The following is a 27,723-nucleotide window of genomic DNA, read 5'->3' on the forward strand; positions in this document are numbered from 1 at the left end:
TTAGGTAAGTGGCTGTTTGCTGCTGTTAATTAGAGTTGGAAAACTGAAACAAACTGAAAGTTCTTCTGATCAGGCATAAATCTCATCGCTGTGTGACTAATTGTCCACACAAATGTTAACTTCACCACCTCAGATATACTGCAGCTGCTTCCCCAAGCTTTTCGGTATACTGTATGAAGCGACACAGAGCTACCTATTAGAGCCCTGCGTGGGACTGTTTTCTTCATCCCGCTCCTGCCCGCTCCCGCTGAATTTCTGACCATTACTGCCCGCAACCGAACATGTGTGTTACACTCCCGCAATGTGTATGTCCACTCCCGCCTGCTCCCGCAAAACTCTGAGAATTTATGCCCACATAATAATAAAGATGCATTGATTTTGTGTCTTCTCCCGTCCCGCAGGAGAAACCACGTCATTTTATAGGCTATTAATAAAGAGATTCATGGGGTTGTTTGTTTCGTTTCCCTGGCCTGCATGTCTTTTGACGCACTGATCAGGAATAGCGCTCCTATTTCGTTGTTTTCATTTAGTTTTTAATGAAATAAACGCTGTGTCATATTCTATTCTCCTCCTCTGTATTTTATTTTTTTTCCTACTGTTATATAATCAAGCAGTGATTGAGGTTAAGGTCTCTTTTCTAAGAGAGACCTGAATAAGAAACATTAATGAGATAAAGATAAAGCCTATGCTCAATAACACCGGCATCATCACGCCTCTTTATGTAATTAACAAATAGCAACGAGAGTAGGCTGTGAGTGGCTCAAATAACACTAATAAATAACATAAAATAAACAAAGTTAACGAATGAAATGAATGAATTTAACAAATGAATCACTTGGCTATAATATTGCTGTGGAGGAAGAGAATGTTGCTGACCGACTGTGGTCCCAATCCTGTGTGTCTCTCTTCCAAGATGCGCCCACAGACACTAAAGGCACGCTCTGAAGGCGCACTGGATGTGGGGATACTGAAGATGAAACGCGCCAGCTTTGAGAGCGCTGGGAAGTAGAGGGCTCAGTGCGCCTTCAGACCTTGTTTGAGCTTATTTTCCACATCATTTGTAAACTCCATCCTGTCGCTATAGGCTACATCCCGATCCCGCAGTGGTTTTTTTAGCCGCCCGTTCCCGCCCGCAGCAAAGTTCAAAGTGCTCGCTCCCGCAAGATTTGGGTTGGGTCCCGTGGGACCCGGCGGGACCCAATCCCAATGCAGCCCTCTACTACCTATAAGAGGATGTACATCTCATAGAGGGAACCAGACGTAGCTATACAGCCTCTCACACCTTACCAAGAAACAGCAAAGCCAATTCTATTTCGCGATATTGGGCTAGGGAGGCGGGACTCATGGTAGAAAATGCAATCTGTAAACCCTTTGTGGACCACTGATTAGACACAAATGGACAACAATAGTTATATTCAAATTTTTTTTTTTAAACAAAGTTATTGCTAGTGACAATTACGTAGTCGATAGATATTGGTAGGGACATGTCTCTACCGTACCTACTAAATTTTTCGCCTCTGGTCACTTATGATTGAACCAAATCTGTATTGTGATTATGCATATCTTAGATATTTTCAGTAGCTTTTAGAGGATGAAAGTTGCAGGACACATGTAATATATAATTTACAGTAAATTATGTAGCAAAGACAGAGCGAACTGCTTTGTTACATGAGTATACAGTAAAGACTGTGACTGTATTTAAGTACGCTGTAAGTACAACTCTTGAGCACACAGAAGCAGTGGTTACTGCGAGGAACAGATCAGGTGTGCCATAAGCATTCTGCCTTACTTAACAGGCTTACCTTTAAGCCTTGCCTTTTACTGCTAATCTAGTAAAATGCATGCAGCAAAAATGTGGTGTAAAACAACCAATTTGGAGGTGGCAATTTGTCATAGCCAGTGTTTGTTTCTAAAGGGTTTACCGTTGCATTATGCTTTCTGCGTTTCTATTGTGAGCGCATGAGTGGGCTGCACTGTTGCTCTCACTGTTGTGGTCACAGCTCTTGTGTGCTTTGTTTAATAAGTTGGCAGTCGGTATCAGTAAGACAAACTCATCGTGCATTTCGACTGCTGACATGCCAATATGTCTTTCTGTCTTTTTTCTGTCTTTATCCTCCCCCATCTCCGTCCCCCTCTCCCTCCACGTCTCACTTTCTCTCTACGAGATTAGGGAGCGGTCTTGAGGAATGTGAACTATAATTTTCCCAGACATTCTGAAATGAATTGGACTGTACACTTCAAAAAATTCTGAAGCGATCGAAGCGTGCCTGAATGGGGGTGAATATCTAATAGGTTGGAGGGTATGGAGCGGGTGGGGGAGGGGCAGATTGATTTTCTTTCTCCATTGTTTTTCTTCCAACCCCCCTCCCTCCCCAACTTTCATAACACTCAGGACTAAGCGTTCCCCCCAAAAAGGAAATAAAAGTCGAGAAACACTCGCAGGCACTCGAGCCTTAGATATTGGTTTTTGCAAATCTAATGAGACTCTGGCAGCCCTGTTTCACCTCACATGAAGAGCTGGGTATAAAAGAGGCAATTCTCCCCCTCTGGCTAAAAAGTCAAGGCCTTGACATGAAAATACATTGCCGAATCAATTCACCTCAGCTCCCGCGCAGACACAGGCTATGAACTCATAGGTCAGGAACAGATGAAAGAGAGAATTAGGTAGGAAGAAGAGAGAGCGAGAAAGAAGGATGAACAGACTATAATCACCTGAGTTATGAATGAGTCACTTTATGTTACAGGTAGCAGAATAAGCTGCAATACCATGCTGTGCTCCTATAGAGCATCACAGAGGTAAGATTTTATAATGCTCCAGAACATTTCTTCTTGAGATATGTTTGTTGCTGTGGTCAGTGATCTATGTAAAACTTTCAAACATGAACGCACATGAGGGTGACATTTATCACACCCAACATAATGTCCTTGCATCTGTCTACTGCTGGGAAAAGGTCCCATATATACAGTATAATCAACCTAAAGTTCCTACAAACAACCTTCTCTGTCACTCTCCTGTTTCAACACTGTATAAAGAACAGCTACCTGTGCCTGAAAATGAGCCTATTTCCATTTCACAACAGCAGACAGAGAGGAACGCACTTTGACTCAAACCTTTTTTTGCCATGTATACGAATGACCTAATGGAGTATCACAGCGATTCACTGATGTTGACTTATCTTACCATCTCCATTTATTGTAAGTCTCTCCGGGTAAAAGCTTCAGCTTAATGCCTAAAATGTAAATTTAACAAGCAGCGGGAGGCGAGGCAGAATCAAATAGGACACTGGAGGGAACAGTAACCGTTTTCCAGCCTTTTCTAATTGCTGAGAGGAGAGGAGGGTGACAGTTGATTAGCTCAGGTATGTCACGGCTGCTAGATGAAAACAGCGGCATTGCAGCATGAAGAAGAAACATTACAGAGAAAGACAGAGATCCTGTCAGGGTAGCACTGACTATAATGAAAGTTAATGAGCCGTACACACTCAGAATTTAATGATGAATGAGTTAACACTAAAAAAAAAATGTAAAAATTAAAAATCTTATTTTGCATCACAGTCTTATGTAAAGATTTCAATCTCTATTTAATAATTTTACATTATTTCATATTGTTGATACATCTATAGTTATGTGCATTATGACATACATCTTAACATATATCATATAAGCATACACTGTGATCAGAGACCAACTTTGAAGACCAGTGGATCATAAATGAGCATAAGGATGTCTTTGTACCCCTGCGTTTATGTAGATTACTGATGTACATAATAATGTAAGATCTATATTCCAATCCTATACTTTGGATTTTGATGGCAGAGTGACCCTGTCATTAACATTTGGGATTACAGATTGTGTCGAATCACTGCACTCGACTGCACTGCATGTTTTACACAACCATAAAGAACAAAGCATTTTTCAATTGAAACATTCATTATGTATTGTAAGTTATAATACCTAATAACCAATGGCAGGAACCATTAAATGGATGTTAATTCTGTATTTACTGGTAGTTTTCATTGTTAGTGGCAGAGTCCACCATTATAATCTGGTAGCAAGCATGACATCATCCACTGGTTTGTGGAGTGCCATTTTAAAGTCTTGAGTTGGGCATTTCGGCTGCTGACATCTTTTTTTTTTTTTTTAACCAGAGGTGACCGTTTTTGGAGGAGGGGTTCAAGCTGTGAATCTGACTGAGACGCCAAGCGCACTATCAGCAGACAGCCTGTCACTCAGGCGGCTTTACTTTCAGCTTTAATAAAATGTAACAGGTGAGTTAAATAAAAATTCACCCCCCATACAGTTGTCACAAATGTTGAAATTAACTATAGAGACCAAGACCGTTTTTTTATACCAGGCTATAAACTTGTATATTTCGGCTGTAATGTTGGGAATTTTAACATGGGAGTCTATGGGGATTGGCCCTCGTTTGGAGCCAGCCTCAAGTGGCCATTCAAAGAACTGCAGCTTTTGGCACTTCCACATTGGCTTAATTTTTCAGCCTTGGACATTGCTACTTGTTGACGCCTCTAAATCCTACACACTGGACCTTTAACAGAACTTATTCACAGTGGATATGTTGACATTAGATGACCCAAAAAGCACATTAATGATGGTGACATTCCACTTAAATGTCCCAGTCAAACACAACTCGAACATGCAAATGTTAAACCACCAGGCTTATTGTTATTAGATGTACCTGTACTTTACTGAGTCTAAATATCAGCTGTGAGAAAGGTCTGCATTCAACAGCTACAAGGGCTCATATTTCTACATGACATTGCCAGGCTGTGTACAGAAATCAAATACTTTGTATTGTTATTCACATTCATGTTACTCCATCTTGTTGTCAACAAGAAATATCATAATATTAATTTTCCTAGATTTTTATTTTTGGCAACTTTGGATTTGGGGCTGAAAAGTCCTTGTATAACTGTTTAACAGATGTACCAACAAGTCATTAATAATACATGAGTAAAACATGGGTGCAATGTGGTGCAACAACTTTATATTCATAAACAATTTATGATGCCTTTAAGCATCACTTGCTAATGATCAACAAATAATTCATATGTCTTTAGAGAAGATCTGACGACTGTTTTGGTTCTTAAAAAGGAAAAATGATACATTGACATGAGGTAATTTGGTACCAGAAATGGGTACTTTATCACTCAGATCAAAGCCATTGCTGTTAACTAGTAGAAATATAAACTTGTCATTATGTATTTCATCAATAGCTCACACTGTAGTGTGTTAAGGCTTCTAAATGTTCGGTACTGTAGAGTATTAGCTACTGTAGTTGATTATAGGTTTTTGTCTTAAGAAACGATGCACCTCGTAAAATACCCTAGAGTTTATATCACAGTTCAAAGATCAATAACCTCGACAGCTTGATCTGAACGTGGAAACAACCCATCCACCATGCCCATCACTCTGACGCTAGGTCTCTCCAAAGGAAGCTGTGAAAAAGCCATATTTTTTTTACAAGAGTAAATAAGCCCCTAAACATCCTGTCTCTATAGCTGGGAGGGGATTAGTGTAGAGCTGGAGAAGGAAGAGGAAAAGTGGCTGTCAGAGCAAAGCGAAGGATCAGAGAGGAGGAATAGTGTGGACTAAAACCCCCGGGAGGATGGAGGTAAATTAGTGGCATCTGTGCTGGGAGCTGTTTGTTGTGTTTAATGGTAAATGCTTTGTTTTTACTCCGCCCTCTCACTCTCTCTTTCCCCTTTACTCTTGGAATCGCATTATTACTCTTGCTGAAATTACAGAGAAACACAGAGAGAAGCAGTTCTCTGCAGTGCATTACAACTGCAGACAAATCTGCAGCTGAAGCCCGTAATCCTGCATGGAAGAGATTTTAGCAAGCGAGCTTGAGCTGGTAGACCTTCCTAAATTGGGCACATGTGGGGTGAAGTGATGCAGTGTAGGATGAAATGGCGGTGCATATGTGTGTGTATGTGAGTAGAAATACAGGTGAGAGCACCAGCATCCGCTCCCCCGAGATTTTCATGTTATCATGTCATTTCACATCCCTCATACAGTACGCAACATTCACACACATGACTATGGGCAACAACATATTCATCTCCAAAGTCCAGCTATGTCCACACTACCTATATGTGTAAAATACACACATTTGCATACTGTCCAACCTGGGCAGTTATTGCCTCCAGCTACACATCATCAACTTTGAGGATTTCATTTTGAGCAACAGTGAGGCTGCTGCAGGGAGATAGTGCATGCACTCTGTACAGTGCACATCAGTTCACATGTGCACTGATAGGGGGCAGTGTGGTCATCTGTGTTGGTGTGCTACCTGTGAGTGGTGCAACCAGCGGAAGCGGAGCATTTCCTCTATGTAATTACTTCTAAAATTAAGAATCATTCTTATGAGTAGCCGTCCTTTTTATGTGCATCTGTAGCCTATGGGAGCAGGTATTGACTGCATTTAGTTCGTCCAATTAGGAAGGCTTATCTCAGGTGAACAATGGATGCTTTCACATGGATGTTCAACACCTCGAATCTGAGTGTGTATGTGTGGCTGTCTTTATATATCTGCAAGCATTTCCCTCTGTAGGATAATACCATAATTGTTCCCTACTTTATGGTAATCTGTGTGTGTGTGTGTGTATATATATCTGTGTAGTGGATGTGTGTGAGAGTCTATGGCACATTGATCACAAAAGAAAGGCTTACAATGGAGGGGAGTGAAAGTAGGCCCCTGCAAAGCCCTGGGATTTAGCTGCCAATCCTGCAACAGCAAACAAAGGTCTCGTAAGCATTAGAAGACACAGTATATTTTGGCACTCTGCACACACGGGCACACGCTCGCCCTCCCTCTCAGTCCTGCAGGGTTACATACATTATTTAAGGGGCTGAAAAGCAGCCCCAGTGAAGTGCTATATGGCTGAGAGCTAGGACAGAAAGCCAGTGAGGACGTGGCTCTACTTCGTGTTGCTTAGCTGAGCGTTGCGGAAAAAGTGCGGAGGTTTGAGGCATGAGGATGGAAAGGTGAAATCCGACTGAGGCCTGTGACAGCAATAGTACAGTTCCCCACCATATTAACAAGCAGGTTTCACAACCCACACATCATTTAAATTCTTTTGGCTTCCAGGAGATACACGCAACGAGAGAAAACCTGTCAGTGGGGGAGACACGATCTTTCTCTTCAACAAAAATCAACTTGTTTCATCAATTCTCTTGATTCAAGTGTCATTTCAGGGAGACTCTCAGACTAATTTGCCTCTTTCTATCATGTTGAGTTTGTAGAAAATATATGAATGTGAATCACTTCAGTTGTTTTAAGGAAAATGCGATTTCTAGGATGGAATATGGAACTGAAGTACTTAAGATGGCATTTTCTGTTTATAGTCATTTTCTCTCTCCACTTGAACTTCACTCTGAAACAAATCAACACATGGAGAAACAGAAAAACATTGCACACACACACACACACACACAAAATACTAACTGCTGCAGAGATTGTAGATGAGATGACCTTGAGAGGGTTTTATACAGGATGCAAAGAACAGCTGTAGTCCTTGTCTTCTGTTATTTAACAAAAATGTCTCAGACACAAAGAACAACCCGGTCTTCTTTGGTTTGCCAAAGAAATGTAATTACTGCTTATATTAGATTTGCTTGCATTACTTGCTTTCTCCATACAGGAAGTGTGACATCCTTATCTGGACAGAAATCACACTGACTACAGCATTAAAGAGAGGGGCTCACATCATGCACCCCACACGCTGATGTGTCCAGGTTTAAATTTTTGAGACCATAGTATCCCATTATCATGACCCCCCCCCCCCCCCCCCCCGCCGGTTTGTGTTTACTTTACCCAGGGTGCCACGGTGCCCACTGTGTGAGCCACTGGTTAGGATTATTAGGAAGCTTGGGCCCAATCCACATGTACATGGAGGTAATGTGCAGGTCAACCCAGCCTGTTAGAAAATATCGTGGATCTCGGGTGGGCAGACCATTAAGTGACAAAGCAGCGTTCTGTGTAAGTTATTAATAACTTAAAGAATCATTGTGCAATAGTCCACCTTCCACCTTCTCTTCTCCTCTCTCTGTTTCTGTCACACAACAAGCAGCTTCACAATCAGCACTGCAGTGCTCAGGCTTTCCATGATTCATTTTTTCATCAGGAATATCTGTTAATGTCTGACATGTTTAATCTCTCTTGTCATAATGTCTAGTAAAAACATTTCCTTGAGGATATGTAGGCCTTACCCTGTGTCCTAACAGCAAGCAAGTCAGTCACTGAATCTGTCAAATATGTACTTCTGTTACGGCATGTTAACAAACCATGTAGGATATCAGCTGTGCGTTCATGTAAACAAATCACCTAGGGTATCTACTGTAAGCTTGGTCTCATACTTAAGACGTAACCCCTTAAAAGATGGCTGAGTGCTTGTTGTTTTTCTTGCGTTGTACTTTTTAAACAGAAAACACACATTTAATATTGTGATATTTACTGGAAATGACATACAATATGGCCAGCAGCAAGTTGCTTGTTATTAGTGAGGTATTTCTAAAAAGGAGCTTTAACTGTCAATTTTGGCCTTTTGTCCACACTCAAACTGCATTTTAGGTCACTGGAACCTGACTTTTTGAAAAAACTCCATCCAGGGTGAAGATGTTCAGAAACTCCATTTTCAGTGTTGATGTGTGGAAAGGGAAAACTGAGGTTTTGGCTGGTAATGTCAGAGCATCAGTCTCCTTTGTGAGACATCACAAAGAGGCAACATTTTGTGCAATGGCAAAAATGGGAAAAATAGTGCTGGTTCTAACCTTGCCAACAGGACTTTTCACATGTTTACACAAAAACGTAGAGGTACCCTTCAACTATATTGAGATACAGAGGTATCAGAATGTGCCAAGGAGATCACTGCTTTGGACAGCCTTCGGGTAATAGTTTATTTTCAGGCTTCTGATTGGCCAACATCTTCTTCTTTGCGAGGCTTTATGGTTAGGGTTATATCGTCCCCTGTTGGCTTGACAGTGCTTCAGACTGTGGAAAGACAGTACTGACTTTTTCAGTATGTACAATCATTCCCTTAACTTAACCAAGTGTTTTTATGGTTGTGCTAAATATAATCATAAAGAAAACGTGTTGCCAGAGGGAGATATTAAGGTGAACAAAATAAAATACATTGACAGTGAACATGTTGTAGATAAATGCTCCCTCATTATAATGATTAAACCATCATTACATGGGCTTTGATTTACCTGCTGCTGTTTTTTGTACATTCGTTTGCTAGACAGGGTTGGGGGCTAGGAGAGAAACAGAGCTAAAACAGAGGGAGAGAAAGGTAAGAGAGATACAGAAGCGAGAAGCCAGAGAAATTAAGAAAACTGCACTGCTGCGTGGCCATGCATACGCCTGTAGCCCGGTGGGCAAAAACAGAACAAAACAGAAGAGTTTAATCTCCGCACCTTTATTCTCGTCTCCTTTCCCCATCCTTCCCCTCTGGCTCTTTCCATTTTTCTTCCCCTCATCTCTCTCCTGTAGGGTCAGAGTTCAGCTTGGAGATAAGGGAATTGAAACAGGATCCTCTCTACCTCTCTGTCAGACTATCTGACTATACACTGCAGTGATCAGTCCCCTCTATCTGTCCCCCAGCACAGGTCTCTGTGATGAGCTCGAGCAGGAGTCATCTCCCTGGGCTGTGTGTGTGTGTGTGTGTGTGTGTGTAGGGGGATGTTCTGCGTCTGAATTGGTGGAACGTCTGTTGCCCGGCTGTAATATTATCTGAGATTCCCAATGGAGACACGCATGCACACACACCGTCCTTGTTTCCTCTCTCTCCCTGCACTCCAACCTCCAGCTCCAGGGTAACAGCGCTCACTGGTATGAATGGACGTGTATACACGGGCACAGAACCAGGCAGCCCAAGAATCTGTCATCTTGAGCAGCTATTTGGCTAATGAATGCCACTGTCTATCACAGCAGTATTTACAGTGGAGTAATGAATGCTACTGTCGTTCGGAGTCAAAGGACATCTGCGGAGAAGACTCTCCTAATGTCATCTTGGCATGTCAACCAATTATCATGCTTTCTAGTTTAGACACTGCGGCTGCTACCATGGTGACCGTAGATAACAAAATATTTCTCAAAAAGGGGAGCGTGAAAAGCTAACTGACTGCTACAGCTGGGATATTCTCAGTATCGCTGCCGTGAAACTTTCTGAGAAGTGGCTGCTCGCCCGCGAACGCTGACACAGCATCAGCTTAAGCTCATGATTAGTGTGTTGCAGTGAAGCCGCGACTAATGGTCTATCATCAGCGGAGTGTGGTTTATTTATGCTGTTGCTCCATGCGGTGTCAATTTAATTCAATACTTTGTGTCCTGCGAATCAGGAGTTGCAGGTAACTAAGTGCTCTGACTGCATCATGAGAGAACGAGACGATGAGTTCTTCAAACAAAGCCTTCCCAGACACAGCGTGGTCCTCTACCATGAATGAGTGTTTGGAGAAAAGATATGCATCGATAGACAGATTGATCCATAGCCAGAGGAAGATCGATGGGTCATGCTAGATGCTGTGATGCACAGATACCGAGAGAAAATGAGAAGATGAGACGCAGAGATTTTTTGCCTGTGAGCAAAAGGATTATGGGGAGAGTGTGGCTGATTGCTAAATAGAGAGAAAGCAAATGAGCAGGAGAAGTGGTGCAGAGGAGGACGAACGGTGGCAAAGACGGCTGAGGGATGAGAGACAGGAAACACAAGCGGGAGTGATCAACGGGATGTGAGAGAGGGAGAAAAAGGACGTAAAGATCAATAGAATAAAAAGAAATGAAAGACAGCTGGAGAGAAAAAGGACATGGCTGTGATTGTTGTGATGATCTTCAATGAAATACTTCACAGTCACACGCAAATCAGCAGAAAGAAAAGATGCTATAATTATGACTACACCATTTTTTAGGCCTAAAATCTCATTCTCCTCTTTTTTTTTTTTAAAATTTTCTAGTTCTCCTCTTCTTCTCCTCCTCCTCTTCTCTCCCCACTCTCACCATCCCTCCCACTGTACCCGGCCTCCGGCGTTCAGCAAGCCCGACTATAAACTACAGAGAACAAGCCCAGACGAGCAGGATCTGGGGGCCTTATAGTTGCAAATGATTTTTCTTCTCACCAAACTAGCTGTTGGACGTCCTCCATTACGTTTGTGTTGTGAATGGAGGAGGCTGAATTATTCATGCAATCGCTAATGGCTTAAATGAGATATTCAGAGTAAATTCAAGTTTGACTTCCTGGGGAGAGCCCTGGGCATGGCAGCAACAGACATACTTTTGCAAAATGGATACAAAAAAAAGCACACTTTCCAAATGTGTGAATACAAGGGATGCCGACAGCGTATCATGTGCACAAAAACACTTGGATGAGTGTTATTCATTGAGTATAATGAAGAGTCAGTTCTATTTGACATCTTGTCTGTGTTGATTTCTCAACAAATGATGAACTAGAGGGAAGACGGCATATTCAGTATTAATCCACGTTTCACAAGGATACCAGCAAATAAAATATCCTCTCAACTTCTCATTTATTCAGTTGGTGTGGTTTTGGTGGTACTTACAGAGTAGGACGAGCAGGAGTGTCGCGAGCAGCACGAGAAGGCTGGCACGGTGGGAGTGGGCAGAACTGCAGTGCATCTTGCCCTTCTTACAGACGCAGACTTGAACTTTGACCTCTGTGTTGTTGGACAAGGGGGGCACCCCTGAGTCAGTGATGAGCAACGGGAGCTGGTAGTTGGCTTTCTTCAGACTGTGCAAAAGCGTGATTTGGGAGTGTGTAGCTGTGGGGGGGGGGGGGGGGGATACACAGAGGGAGAGGGAGGTTTAATAAAGTGGATGTGCAATAATCCTCCATCCTGCTTGTATTGTCCATCTACTCAGCATTAACAGCTGCCCGCTTTGCAAAGCAGAACTAAATATGTGCATCATCACACAAAACTTATGCGCCTCAAGTAACTGTCTGCCAGGCCATTCCTGACAACTGAAGCGACAAAAATTGGCACCACTTAAGTTGCGTAAGATTGTTACATTTTGTTGCATCACACTTTAAAATTCCTTAAGAGACACAAGAGAAAATGCCGGAGCCAGTTCACTTCATGCTGAAATGTGCCACAATATGCAAAGCTGCACATTTCACTTGTCTGCCACGGCTGTTAACTCCGGGTAAGGTGACTTTTAGTTGTGTATTGAATTAGAAAATTTACTTTGTCCAATGTGTGCTCAAAAGAATGTCACAAGGCGACAGTAAACATTTCATAAATGCAGAGACCTTTCTTTGTACAAATCACCCCCACCTCTCTGGCTCACCAGTGTGTTTTGTTATGCCATAGTGCAGTGTGAGATGCCAAATTTCCTGAGGCTTCTACAAACCCATATCAGTGTGTGACAAATTGAACAGCTGACTGTGAGCACCATCAGATTTCCCTCTGAAGAATCCCACAGATTCCTCCACAGGTATTTTAGTTTAAACACACATACTGTACATATGTTATGATCATGTTATTGTGCTAATCTGTTAAAACATTTATCACAATACACTTTTGCCACATGCACCTTCAAAGACATAAGGTGGATAACAAATTACTCAAAAACCAGGTTAAGGGGAGCTCTAGGCAACATTCAGATCATCAATATAGCAGCAAACCACTGTTTGCTATGTAAAAATATAGTGGAGTAGCGGCATCCTGAGCATATAATGAAGTCATGTTACCACTGTGTGTGTTGGAATCTGAGCCTCTCTGTTCTTTGCATGGGAGCCAGTCTGGCTGTGCATGTTTGTTCGTGCATGTGAATCTCTGTGAGTGTGTCCCACTGGCTAGCTGAGTGTGCTCCTGCGGCAGTACATTGATAACACAGGACAGTGTTGTGGTGGAAGCGCAGCAACCGGCGCTGTTAGCCGTTAACTGTCAGCTCTGCCACCTCCATGTTAAGAGCCATGTGCAGGCAATCCCAGCCCTGAGTTTGAATCATAGATATGCTCTGAATGTTGCATACAGCTCTTCTAAAGGTCCAGTGTGTAGGACTTAGGAGCATCTACTGGCAGACATGGTATACAATATTCATAACTACATTTTTATTTGTGTATAATCACCTAAAAACAAGAATCTTTGTGTTTTCGTTACCTCACAATAAGCTGTTTATATCTACATACAGAGCAAGTCCTCTTTCTTTAAGTCTGTCATGTTGTTCTACAGTAGCCCAGAATGGACAAACCAAAAACTGGTGCAAGATGGGGCCATTCCCATTTTTGCCTCAGCTACCATAGCTCTCCTACACGCTTTGCAAATAGGATAAGTTTTAGTTCTGCAACCTCACCACTAGATGCCACTATATCCTACACACTGGACCTTTAAGTGTCTCGGTAAGGTGTTGTTCTACTACAACCCTAAAGGGACAGCGTCAGTGTTCATCGTATTATACGTACAGTATTAGATATAACATATTAATTGGAGAGCTTTAGAGATTTGGTTGTTGAAGTTGGCTGCTAGTGGTACTTTCATATTTATGTTGTAGAGTCACTGATCTTCTCATTTAACTCTTTGCAAATAGGTCCATTTTAAAAAATGACAAACTGTTCCTTTAATTTTTCACCCATGTGTGGGTTAAAACTATCGTTTAAAAGACAGATTCAAAAATATCTACATTAAGATTTTGTGAAAATGAAAATTAATAACATGTTTTTAAATGTATCTTCTAGTTTTCTCAAACTAATTCAAAAACAACTGTAGTTATAAGGATTCATTTGCAGTTGCTGAATATCAAGACATGCAAAAACTTAAGTTATTTTCCCAGAGATATATGCTGCCGAGGTATAACCGCCAGCTCTTCTGCCTGTGGTTCCACACACATCCACACACACACATGAACACACAGCTGAGATGAGCACAGCGCCAGTCCATTTCACTGGGAGCGCGCTCTTTCTCTGCTGGCCCTATCTGTCTCTTCCAGCGGTGGTGATTGAGGAGTGTCTGTACCTCCCTCTCCTGCTGTCAATCACAGCTAATACCTCTGGGCAGGTTTTAGCTCTGCTCTGTCACTCAAACACACACAGACAGTGCTGCCGGTCATGCAACTCTGAATCAATGTCTTGGTTGTCTGTCTATCCTCCTCCTCCCTTCCATCTGTGTATCATTTTACTCTTCATCCTTATCATGTGATCAGTACTAGTTAAGACTTCTCTGCTCTGTGTTCGGCATGGACTCATATTAACACACTGTATGACAGGTTGTAAAGTTAACACTGGAATATTATTGCACTGAAATGGACTTGTGTAACTTTTCTTTTCTCACCCTTTCGCACACCTTTTTTTTCTTCATTTATTTTTATCTCTACATTCCCTCCGGGAGTCTTTCAGCAACCCTGTGGGCTCAAAGCGCTTGGTGAAAACTAACTAATTATTTTGAAATACTAAGTCATTACGTCAGGAGAGTTTCTCATCAGTGGCGGCTGCTGGTCTTTCAAACAGGAGAAACTCACTTTAAGTTTACATCATAAAATATGTCATATTGTAGCGAGGCAGTAACTTATAAAAGGAACATTTAATTTGAAGCCGTTTTTCAACCACACTCATGCCATAGAACCACAGCAAAACACACCTCAAAGATTTTCAGATGGGTTTAACAGTGAAAATGAGCTATATCGCTTATGGTAATAAGGAACTCCGGACGGCACTCTGTCAGAAGACTCCACTCAGCAAATATCCGCATGGGACTGGGCGTCGAAATGTGATGATGCCAATGTGTATTTCAAAATGTAACAGAATAACAAGAAGCACAGAGGAGGGAAAACTGCAGAATTCAACACTGTAGAACCACTTTTGGACAGTCAGCTCTCTCAGTTAAAGGTTGTAAACTCTGGAACACATTACCAACTGAAATAAAATCAATAACTAATCTGAAAACCTTCACAAAAAGTTAAGTGTTGGCTTGAAGCAAACCAGAGCTGTACCTATTTTTAGAGTGTGGTAGTTTAAGTAGTTAATTTGGATTGGTTTGTAAGATTTTTTTTTTTCTCTCCTTACTATTGTTGTTTAGATTTGTGATGATTTTGAACTTAACCCTTGTAGTTTAAGTTATATTTGTACAGGATTATTTGTACAGGGTATTTTGTATATTGTATTGGTTTGTAAGTTTATTCTATTTTGTTTAGAGTTGTGATTATTTTGAATTTAATTCTGTAGGATAGGTTGCTGAGCCTCCCTGGAAGTGACGATTTTGTCGCATTTATCCAATGACTGTCTCGTTTTGCATGAAAAAAACCTGCTCAGCGCTGTCTCATAGGAATGCTTGGACCTCCCTGTCATACATTCTCGTGTCAGCACGGTGGATGCCTCCAAGCATCCACCGTGCTGACACGAGAATGTATGACAGGGAGGTCGCATTTGAAAACTGGTGATAAACATTAGCCTGGTTCCAGACCATAGACCCCGCCCACTCAACTGAGTAGGCTTGCATCTCTGGTCTGGCATACTGCAATGAATTTGTGATTTATCTCGTCCAAAAGATGGAAGGACCAATGAACGTCGGGGGTGGGGGCAGGTCTAGCAATTAGCCAATCAGCGCCACGCTGATGTCAAGCTGTACGCCGGTGGGTAACTGGTGAGGATAGCAACCATGGTGACCACTACAGATCCTACAGACCACATTAACGATGCTATCGAGGTATTTCGCCACTACTCGCGTTAATGGAGGACCAAATTAAGGAAGCTGCTAAACTGGATTTAATGGCGATGCAGCTGGGCGTGCGCAACGATGGAGACATTTTAAACGGGCAATGCTCGCTTGTGTTCGGCACCCCTGAGGCATGGATACTAATGACATCAGATTCTGGGTGAGTCGTTGATCTCTACTGATTGGTTAGGGAAAAATCAAATTCCCTCCCCCTTGTAAATCGCCTTCAATGGAAGCCATGTCAGACTGAAGGTTCTGGGAGCTTCAGTCTGACACTCAGGCTAGATAAACATCATAGTCATGGTGTGAAACACATCCTAGCACACGTTTAATGCAACGTAAATTCTTATTTTAATGTAAATTAAATAGTGCATATTTGACCATTTCTTCTATGAAATTTTAGGGGAAGTTCAGCCTCCCTTGTTGTCTCAGAGCAATCGCCCCTGTTTCTCATCATAATGCATTACAGACTGTTTTTTTTTCATCACACTGGCAGAAATGGGCTTCCATATAAATATATAACACTTGAGTTAAGTTTAGTCAAAAAGCACACCAATCTTTTTTCAAAATAAAATACTCACAGTTGACCCTGGTAACCTTCCATGTTTTATCGAGGCCAGGCTGTTTTCCCAGTTCTATCTTAAAGGGTGCAGCGTTGGGCGGAAGGTCTTTGTCCCGCCCCCCAACTATGGCCACACTGATGTCATGGGTGTCTTCACACACCCGTGCTACCGACGGTACCACATAAGGAGCATTGTCATTGTAGTCCTCCAGGTAAATGACCAATGAGCCGGTACCTGTGGCTGGAGGGCTGCCTGGAAAAACACAGAATGTACACATATTAGGACAGAGCAAAGACAAAGGTGTTGATTGATTCACTCTGCGAAATTGAGTGCTCTGCTGTAGGCCTGGATGCTTATCATTGTGTGGAGAATGTGAACAGTAACGATCTGGGCAGATGTGACAAGAGCAATAACACAATGCGGCTGCAGTAAAACACAGTGTACTCATGATTAGTCTAAAGTTAATTCTCCTTTAAATGTTTTTTCATTCTGCTATGTCAAAATGTTTTCAGTTTAAATCCGAGAGCAAAGCAACGACCTGATGCTTTAAAAACCAAAATGCCAAAAAAAATCCTAATAAGATGCATCTTGCTCTTTTCTACTCTGCTGACCTATTTTAACCCAAATAAAACACAACGTGTCATTTTAATGCCGGAAGAGCATGAATCACAGTGGCTCATGTCTTGCAAGGGAACATTTTGACTTGGCACATGGCCGGCTCCTGTGTTTGTATGAGATTACACCTTATTGAAGGATGCTGGGTTAAAAAGCATCTTGGCTCTTCTCTATTACTGCTCTCTGTTTCACTGCGATTAGAGGTTATTAAAAAATCCACACGGCATCCACAACAGCTCCAGAGGTCAGTCAGCAATTAACACCTAAAGACAAGATCTGTAATTGGAAAATGGGTCTCCTCTACCTTTTCAAGGTAAAAAAATATTTGCAGACAATTTAGGGCAGAGAGGGGGAAAAAAAACAAGTCAAGATATATGTGCAATAAATGTCAAGTGACACTGGAATGAAACCCAGTCTGGGTTTTTACGGCGCCGCCAGAGAAAGCTGCACACACTGAGCAGGGAATGTTCCCGCCATGAAATGCTGATGAGGTGAAAGTTAACTTTTTAGGACAAACATAAAAAAAAACAAAAAATCTAATGAGGCAAAAACTCTGGGATGTTTTCAAGTTAAAATATGAGACTTGACTTAGATGAGTTAAATATTTTCCAGTTTAATAACAGGCAGATTTGGTCAGAGCCTGATTATCTACAGCAGTGGTTCCCAACTGGTGGGTCAGGGTCCAAAAGTGGGTCATGGGTCCATTCTGAATGGACCACAACTGACTCTAAAAAACACACTTTATTTTGAAGTACAGTGAATTACCAGCACAAAGCTTTTATTCTGAGGTGCTGTTTTCTGCTGTAGAGTGAGTTACTAACGGACAGCCACTTAAAAGAGACAGCAAACTAAGTGGACGAAATGGGCAAATGCAAGTTTATAACACTAAATGAATTAAACTGTGTAGACCTTGAACTAATGACTACGGAGAAACCTCGAACCAGCTGGGAACCACTGATCTATGAAATATCACTTTAACCAGATATGAATATGATGAAGCTTTTCGATCCATCACTGAATGTACACAGTTTTCAAACAGTGGCAAATTTACCACTCACGTAAATTTTGAAACAATGGGTCCTTGATTTCAGAAAGAAACAGACAAAATCATTTCTAGCCCATGGCTGTACTTTTAAATGACAGAGATTTCACCAACTACTGCTAACTAACTAATTAAGCTTAAATTAAAGTTCCTCTGCGTGCATTGATTAAAGCCCTAAAACTCATCTCTGTTCATCAAAATGACATATTTTGATTTTTTTAATGAAAAAAGAAATCCCATTGTGCCCTAAAATGGCTTAGATGTAACTCTGCACAATTTGCCTAATTTATTATGCGCAGAACTATGAATATGCAAATTAGCCCCTTCCTTTAACATATAAAAACACAATACTGGCATGTTAACAAGGTTAAACACTTGATTTTCTTTGGAAGGGGTCTTTAACTATGTGTGTTGGTTCAAATGGTATCTCTGGCTGAAATCGTTATGTTCCAGTTGACCTGTTTTAAAGTGACAACAGTGTAATACAGGCGATTTAAAGAGGCAGTTGATGGCTACATATATGATGTCCTGCTAATAAACTGAGGTAAAGCTGCATGTCCCAGGCAAACATCAGCTTCCTCATTTGTTGATAATCCATGTAGACGAGATATAAAAGAAGTATTTGTTGTATTGTATTGTAAAGCTAATTAATCCTAGTATTATAAGTTCAATGTGGAAAATGGGAGATCAGACGTGCTCTAACGTTGTTAACCTGTGTAGCTTGCATACTTTTAATTACTGCAGTATGTTTTCCCTTTTAACAAAAAGCTATTACATTAAGAACTAACCAATGTGTTTGACAAACATTAACGCTAACTTGGGTAATGTTAGCTGAAGGTTGCTGGGGTATAAACTTCTCCAAATTCAATAAAGAGCAGGGTAGAGCTGCTAATGCTAAGTGAAGATGCTCAGTTGCTTCTCAAGACCGGCTGTAACCCCATACAAATGGAACTGGTTAGTTAAAGCAGTTATATTACTACTGGAATGGTGGTCTTTCATAAAATTAGGCTCTCTATGCAGTAGAAAGACACAAATACTTTTGAAATTGGTGCTACATGACGAGAGAAAACAGAGGAAAATTTGCTTTTGCTCAAGAGGTAGAAGACCTACAACTACAGGAATGCACTACGCCACACTGGACCAATAAACCCTCTCGCTGATGAGTGACATAAGGTGAGTTTGTCCGTTTCGACACAGGAAACAATATGGTGGCCAGCTGGCTACAAATAATCTCAAATTACAGTTAAACACTCCACTAAAATATGCTTCTGAATACAATTAGACAAGAAATAGGCAACAGAATCTTGAGCTTGGTTTTACAGTTTGATCCCTCATTTTTTAGCCTCCATTTTTACAATACAGGAAACAGTAAGACACCTTCCTGTTCACCTTCCTGTTCATATTACAGCCAAACAGGGCACTAAAATATGACGACAAAAGACAATACAGTAACAAAATCTTGGTTTATATTTGATCAGCACTGCAGTTCTACAGTTTGAGGTCTCTCTCTTGATCCCCTTCTACACCCTTTGCGTCAGTGGTGGCAGGCATGTGAAAGTGCACAAGTACTATCTGTAGTTCCAACAACAGCCCTGGAGCCAACCAAAATCTACTGGATGATGAAAAATGCGTCATCTGGTGAATTTGAGCTGGGAGATGAGCAGGAACACTTGGCCACTGGTAAGATGGAGGGAAGTTTAACATTGTTCATTTACACATATTAGACACATTGTTATGATACAAAGCTGGTTGAAAATCAGCAAAGTAACCCCTTCATGATGCTCTCTGGCTTTGGAGTAATGCTAACTGGACATGCTAACAGCTTGCACCTTACATTAGAGCAAATTGTAAACATACTTTCCATTTCATATACTTCTGCTCTTGCATTGTTGATTTTGGAAAGGCTAAAAAAGACACCACACTCCAAATTCTTTATATAAGGACGATCTCTCTAACTACAGCCCCGTGCATTTCACTTGAAGAATGAATCCTGCTGTATTACATATGGACACTGACAATGTGTCCATAATGTCCACAATGCTTCTTTACACTGACTTACAGTGGAAACCCTAGGAAGCGCTAGTGTAAGGTTATCATAATGTCTTTCATTTGGATTTCGATACACACATGACATGGGTGTAAACATGCACTGCAATAGACTTCTACCACATAGGCTACTGCAAGTCCTCCCTCTGTATATGTGCAGAAACTGCTTACCTTGGAAAATACCCCAAGGTACATAACAGAAATGTCAAATACACCTGAAAATAGTTCAGATGGAAAATTTCTCATCTCCATGCTGACGGTTTTTTATTCACACACAGCCTCTTAAACAGAAGCAACATAAAGTGTTGCCCAGGCTGCTGAATCCCTCTGGCAGGGTGATAGAGGCAAGTATCCAAGTGCTAAATATTTACTATTTGTGTGAATGCATGAACGTTATATATGTCAAGTGTAGCGGAAACCTTTAAGGCATGAGTAGGTGCTGATTCTCAAGGATAATGGCAGCTACAATCCAGCTCCATATACACCCATAGAGACCCCCCCCCCCACACACACACACACACACACAGAAAAGGCTACTCTCCCTCCCTCCAGCCCACACTGGGTCATTAACAAAGCTGAAATACTCACTCCGCCAGAGTGAATTAATATACTTCCATCAGATATTTTAAAAGTTGCAATGCAATACTTTCATTCAGAACAGCAGACACAAGAGAAATGAATGATGGATGGTAGAAGCTAAACCATTTTATGCCTCATAACAGCCTGCAGAGAAACCTACCACTGGTGTGTTTATCAGATAATCATCATGATCTGTTTGTTTGCTGAGCTCAAAACTTTAATTTCATATCCAGCTGTAAAGCCATCAGCAGATTGTGATTGGGAGAGACAGGGAGAAATCAAATGTAATGGTAGCGAGTTAGGCATTTCTACTGTATAATAAACGTGAAATGACTGCCATCGCTGCCGTCGCTTGTTTTCTGTATGCAGTCAAGGAATGAAACAAAACAGCAAACAGCCCTTACATTCTGTAGATAAGTATGGCTGTGACAATATCAGCTGCAGATCAAGAGCAGAGAGGAATTACTTTAGCAAGAGCGAACAGAAAATGTGTTGAAAAGCAAATCAAAGACAGTAGCTCTTCAGGCGAGACCTTAGATAATCCATTATCACTCGAGCCCAAGAGAGTGAGGATGGCGCTTGGATCCCCAGTCAGTGAAAAGATGCAAATTTCAACCCATCTGAAGTGGGAGAGACTGCCTCTGTGCTTGGCTAGCTTTAAATGAAGCTGTTTGTCTTCCTAAATGAATACTCCCCACACCTAATCACTCGTTTCTCTGCTCCTCTCTTCTCCTGCTCCTCCTTATCTCCGTTGCATCATGCCTATGTCATCATCAGCCTGCCACAGCATCAATGGAGCTTGTCTGCTGGCCTCTACTTCACACCGCTTTGTCACAAAAGTTCTGATTAAACATGCTGCAAGTTTCTAGAGGAGACAGGCAATTTATGTTTTTTTGTCGCTACGTGTCGAGCCATCTCTGCGTGTACGGCACTATAAAGTACATCAAAAACAAAGTAAGTGATACTACAGGAAGAAGGGACACGGGATGATTTGCTGTGATGCCAAAGGAACATGATAATTTCTAGGGTGATGAAAATATGTAACAAAAAAACAAGAGTCCTCTCATTGTCTTGTTGGAATTGTTCAGTGTCGAAAATGAATTCATCACGACATTGAGCTATCACACTGGCAGCAGAGAGTTCCTGTCTAATTAACGATGGTTTCAATCTCCATGTGCATTTCTTGCAAAAACAGTGCCCAGAGAATTGAGGGTGCAGATTGGCCAAATCAGTGTTACACAAGTGTTATAAAAATTAAAATCTTTGCTCTCTGCCTCTCAGAAAGTGTGTGTGTAATCCTGTAATGCCGTGTTTGTGTGTTATTCAAGTCTCAACTCTCTTCCTCTAACTCAGATAACAACCGCTCTCAGAGTGACTAACTCAATTATTTTGTTGTTTTGGCAATTGCTGCGTCCCAAACACAAATTGTCAGACTTAATGGCCACATTGGTGGGTAGAGAGTAATGAAACAACAGCCACAGCAAATAACTACTGAATATGGCAGTTAAGTACTGTTCCAGCTCTGTGCCCACATTCCCTCTTACAATGTATGACTCCACTGAAACTCAGAGCTGTATCTCTATGAATGTTACTATTATTTAGCTCTCTAATGGTGTGTTATTCCACAGCTATAGTTCCCAGAAAATGGCAACAATTTCATTAACAGTGGGTCCACATGCATGCTGGCAACACTGTGAGGCTGTATTTACACACACAGCAGTGCTTTGAGCTTTCAGTAATACTTCACCCGAAAACTGATCACACGTATATCAATCACTCATCCTGTGTTACCCTCACTTCACGGAGAAAACTTTGTTTTCTCGCATGCCACAACTGTGAATGAAGAATCCAAAAAATTGAGAAAATTCTTGATGAATTGAAGTAAAACGGGGACTGCGTTTAACAACAGCAAAACTATATCAAAAATATCTATTTCCGATCTCACACAATTAACACAGTGTGATCCAAGTCTCATTCATCCAGTCGTGTGCTTAGTACTTCCAAAACACACGCATTTTAGCTAAAACCTTACTACTTATAACACTTCTGCGCTGAAAGGAGCAGGAAATGACAGGTGAGGGTGAGTGTCAGTAGAACTCATGGCCAAAAAATGAGCTTGGGAGCAGGAAAACAGAGTTCAAACACATGCACTCAGAAAAATTCTGAAATTTGTGTTGTGTACAAGGACCTCAACTGTTTCACACATATATACAAAAAATCAAAACAACATTTAACCAAACAACAAACTCATACAACAAACACTCAAATCACAACACACATTAGGAAAACTGAATGCAGTGCAACATGTTACTCATTATCTGCTGACCCAGGGTACTTAGAAGCCATATTCTGATTTAATAGGTGGACAAACTGAGGAACAAATGAGTTCCTCAACCTGCTCAATCGAGCCTGTGGGACTTCAAATCGTCCGTGTGATGGCAAAAGCTGATATTCTTCACACACCATGTGAGAGGGGTCAGACGTGATATTACAGACAACATTCTTTTAGCACATGCAGTTTGGGAACTTGACTCATGCTCATCCATGGGTGAGACTGTTTATGTAGTGTTTTAAATAGTAAGGTTTTTTTTTTAGGAAGATGCATGTGTTTGGGAAGTACTGAGCATTCGACTGGATGAATGAGAGTTCAATTATACTGCAGGAGCTGTGTGAGAGTTTGTTAACGGATGTTTTGATATAGTTTTGCTGTTGTGAAACATGGCCTCCTTTTAGTCCAATTTATCAAGAATTTTGTCAGTTTTTGGATTCTTCATTCACCGTGGAGGCATGCAAGAAAACCTAAGTTTTCTGCACAAATTTAAAGTAATGCAGGGTGAGTTACTGATATATTAATGATTATTTTGGGGGTGAAGTATTTCTTTAATGCAAATATGAGCGTTTTTAGCATGCTTACAACAACAATGCTAAGAGATAATGAGCAGGTATAATATTTATCATTATTTACCACCATTAGTTTTTCCTGTATTTGGTCATAAACCAAAGATTTGGACAACGTAAAATTTTGATTTGATAATGGCACTGATGGAGAGTTCAGGGATTACCAAAATTGTTAAAGTTCATCCTGAGGGGGACATGAATTTCTTTACTAAATATCATCGCAATCCATCTAAAAGCTGTAGAGTCATTTAACTAAAAAACAAAAACTGTCAACCTCATGGTGGCACTTGAGGAACCCTAACCAAAGACGGTAGGATTCATCATCTGGGGACTCAGAATTTCTGTACAACATTTTATGGAAAACTATGCAGTGGTTGTTGAGAGACCAGCAGACAGACATCGTCATCCCTGGAGCCATGCTGCGGCAATTCTGCATCGCTCTATGCATTTATAGGACAGTGTTCCTATATATTAGGAAAGACATTTTTCTTCATAAGCTTTCCCTCCTTGTCTTGATTACAGTCCATCTCCCCTGAGCAGTGGTTGATCATGCGCATTGCAATGTATTGTTAAACTTAATTCCAATGTACCTGCAAGTGAATACATTTGATCGAATCTGAAGTAATCCAATTACCTTCGAGGCTCTGACATTTTGCATCTTCATGACAGGGTAAAATAAGACAAATGTAGATCAAAATCCCTGTGCTGTTTTGCTCTACAGCTTCTCCATCTTGTCCTCCTTTAGGGTTTAATTAGATTGCAGTGATGAAGTCAGAAAGTTTTGAAACTTGCATAAGCTAAGTAACTTCTTTATTCAAGTGAAGAGTGTTTTTTTGTACAAATGAGATGATTAATGATGTATTATTTTCACTGAAAAATTTAACAGTCCAAAGCTAAAATTAACTTTCCACAAGTGGGGGTTGATTCTGATAAATTGGTTTCAGAGCAGGAATTACACTAATTAACGGGCGAGATTAGCTTTAATTGTCTCCATCAAGTCCCTCTTCAATAATAAAGGGAGCAAAGCCCACGAGCCAGTTCAGGCAGACAACTTCAGTAATGGTGTAACACTTGCACAAGACAAATTCTACTACAGGCATCATGTATGTATGAACATATATCCAACACACCCTTTGCAATATGGCAGCCAATTTAAAATGTTGCACTATTCATTTGCAAACACTTTCTGTGAAACGCTCTCAGCTCTCAAAGCTCTCACCATGGAGGTGGCTTAGCTGGTGGCTAGCAGCTGCATCATCAGCAACAGTAACAGCGGTAACAGTGCTGACAGAGCTAACAGAGTGGGCACTACCCTTCCAATAATTCCATCTTGATATCAGTGGTATTGGCGGTGATTAGCTAGCCAGTGGAATACACATATAGGAACTCACATGTACTAACATGCATTCGTGGTTGGACCAATTTCCAAAACAAAGAAACAGAGAAGCTCGGAAACAACACAGGTAGCTTGACTTAACTCTCTACTTCTTTACATAGCAAATAGTTGTTTGCTGTTATATAAACACTATCCGCGTCACTGACAAGATTTTCCATCATTTATGACACAATGTTTCCAAGCCAGTGACAAGATATTTGGCCAATCCAAGTTTTCACTGTTATAAGGTAGGGGGCGCTGTTACACATCTTTTGAAACAGAACAACACTGCTTTCTCCAAAACAAAAAAGAAGAAGATCAGCTGGAAACAGGAAGATGTTTACAGAAATGAAGCAGCTTGTAAACCGCATTTTTACAATTCAAACTGACTCAAGGACACGAGAAAAAACAAAAAAATGTAAATGTGAATGTATTTTGTACTCTGAAATGATTATCTTTGACAAAAATGCATTTTTCCTCAGCTCTTTGTCCATTGCGTTGTTTTTTGTAATGAAAATGTGCAAATTCAAGTGTAAGGAATAAGATAGAATAAAATGTCTTTTATGTATAAAAACAGCAGGTCTCCTCTTTAGTTTGATATATGTAGTGTTTACATATTCATAGAACAAAGCCTAAACACCAAATGCAAACTCTGTCCACACAGTACTATGTGAATACTCACACAGACGAGAGTCTGCAGAGTCTAGTGATACCTTTCTGCGATTTAATCACTATGAGCGACTCCTCTCACATTACACATGGCCATGTTATCCATTTTTTTTTAAAATCAAAAATACTGACTGTGGCATCTTTAAAGTAACACTACATAGTAATTATATTTTAAATGGTAATGAAGAGGCATTACTTTATTTCTGGTCGCTTAAGATAAACTGAAAAGTCAAGAACATCTCACTCTGCTTCCAGACCAGTGAAAAACACAAACATTTAAAACACCAGGCAACCATTTAAACTTGATCTCATTTTGAAGTCAGTAATCTGTTGAGGAACACAAAAAAATGAGCTGGTACTGCATCACGGGACATTTACATAATGTCCACTGGCAAACACAAAAAAATGTGGATATAATAAAAACATTACAGATATGAAACTATCCCAGGCAGTCTTACTAAATCCACTAAGCATTATCATGGTGAAAGTGGATATCATTCCCAATTCATTTGTGAACACATAATGTTTTTCACATACAGATAATTTGTATTGATGCTATTGTAATATTTAGACCAATTTTACAGTATTTTTTTTAATTTTAGGTTGCAGTGTACAAGTATTGCAGAACATCAGTGTTTATTGGATGAGTGCAGCAAAGATGGACATCAAGGAATTTCTGCAAAGGCCAACTTCATCACCTCCAACCTCCTTCCTTTAGGCTTCGCCCTCCTGCTGTATCTCCATCGTCCACCACTACTCCCCACACCTCCACCTGCCCGTGGCTGGCAGTTAGACAGCCCTGTTATTCTTCCGTCTGCCCAGAGATGAGAGGAGCAAGCAGACTGATTGACTCCTGGGGCCGTCAGGGCTAATCCGCAGCTACAGGCTACAAACTCAGCTTTCTTTCTCTCTCTTCCCCTGCTTTCTCTTTATATCTCTCTATCTACCCCCCAAACTCTCGTCTGCTCCCAACACTTTGGCTTTAGGCTAATGCTCTCTTTATGTCTGACTGTCACTTTCTGTTGTTATCGCTGTATTTTTTCCCTTTTCTGTTGTCTGACTTTTTCTCCTCATTGTTGTAGAAGAGGAAGGAAAGACAGGGATGTGACCGGCAGCAGTTTGAAATGTACCAATTTCTGCCCCTGCACGGTATGGTGAGTATAAAATCCATGATCTGTTTGCACTTGGTTTTTCCTCTTGGGGTAAAATGTGTTGTAGCTGTGAAGTTTTATTAGAGGAGGTGAAGGCAAGGAGCACAACAAATTTGAAGGGGAGGGTAGAAGTACAGCCAGTTCCATTTTCATTTTTGGCAAAGTCCATACATTTGATCAGTTTTTCTCACTGTGAAATAAGTCTGGCAAGTGTTCTGGGCACCACTGAATTCACAGGATTAAAAAAGGCCTACTTGTAGAGTTTGTCACCAAGGACAAAGCTAAAACAAGACTATTCTTATCTGGCTACATTTCTTTTTCTCATTAGAACAACCATTAAATACCAAGACAGCTTAGGTACATATAACCAGTGGATGATGCCCTTGGCTAAAAATATTCAGCATTGTTATTACTATGATTATTTTTCCTCAGCAACATAAAAGTAGGCGATGAAGGAAATGAAATAACAACAAGCAGGGACTCGAAGAAGCCAGGAGCAGGGCTTGCATATGAGAAATGACTCATTGGAAAATGTCACAATACATCATGCTGCAGCTAAACAGTCAGGAAGACTAATTCACAGGTGGACCACAGCAAGGAAATAGAGGAGAAAGAGAAAAGATAAATGGAGGCAAAATCTAAAATGAGAAAGGGAGGAGAGCAGTAGGGAAAGGAGCTTTGAAGGTGAGTGATTTTGAAAAGTATATGATTATATGAAGTGTCTGCCATACCAGCAAAATTGCTGAAATCTAGTTAAATATATTCCCCATCACCTTACAGTGTCTTACAGTAACAGCACCATACTGAGCCATGCCATTTCTCTTCATTTCCTGTTAACAGCTTCCTGAGTCCATTCTTGTTAAAAGCACTTCCAGCTGCAGTATGAGCTACAATGAGTACACATTATGTTTAGGTTTCACTCTGTGACACTTTGCTGTATGTTGAACAGAATTATACGGTATTGTCCTCAGTTATGAAAAGCGTTTCCACAGGAAGTGTAGACCTGTATTATACAACCAAAAGTGGAATCAAGGCACAGACAATAAAACTACATAAGGGAAAAAAACACACAACACAAGAGCCCAGCAAACTGAACAAAAT

The 27,723-nt window shown here is 40.9% G+C and overlaps 1 protein-coding gene across 1 annotated transcript in view; it reads right to left on the reverse strand.

The window, feature by feature from the left end:
* cdh13 (cadherin 13, H-cadherin (heart)) overlaps positions 1 to 27,723 on the reverse strand; it is a 476,360-nt gene that overhangs the window by 9,052 nt on the left and 439,585 nt on the right. The window contains exons 13-14 of the mRNA XM_033635485.2: positions 16,266 to 16,499; positions 11,578 to 11,796 (exon numbers count right to left, since the gene is read on the reverse strand). Of these exons, the coding sequence (XP_033491376.1) occupies positions 11,578 to 11,796; positions 16,266 to 16,499 (453 nt within the window). The remainder of the gene's footprint in view (positions 1 to 11,577; positions 11,797 to 16,265; positions 16,500 to 27,723) is intronic.

The sequence above is a fragment of the Epinephelus lanceolatus genome, chromosome 5 (assembly GCF_041903045.1).
Source record: "Epinephelus lanceolatus isolate andai-2023 chromosome 5, ASM4190304v1, whole genome shotgun sequence".
NCBI lineage: Eukaryota > Metazoa > Chordata > Actinopteri > Perciformes > Serranidae > Epinephelus > Epinephelus lanceolatus.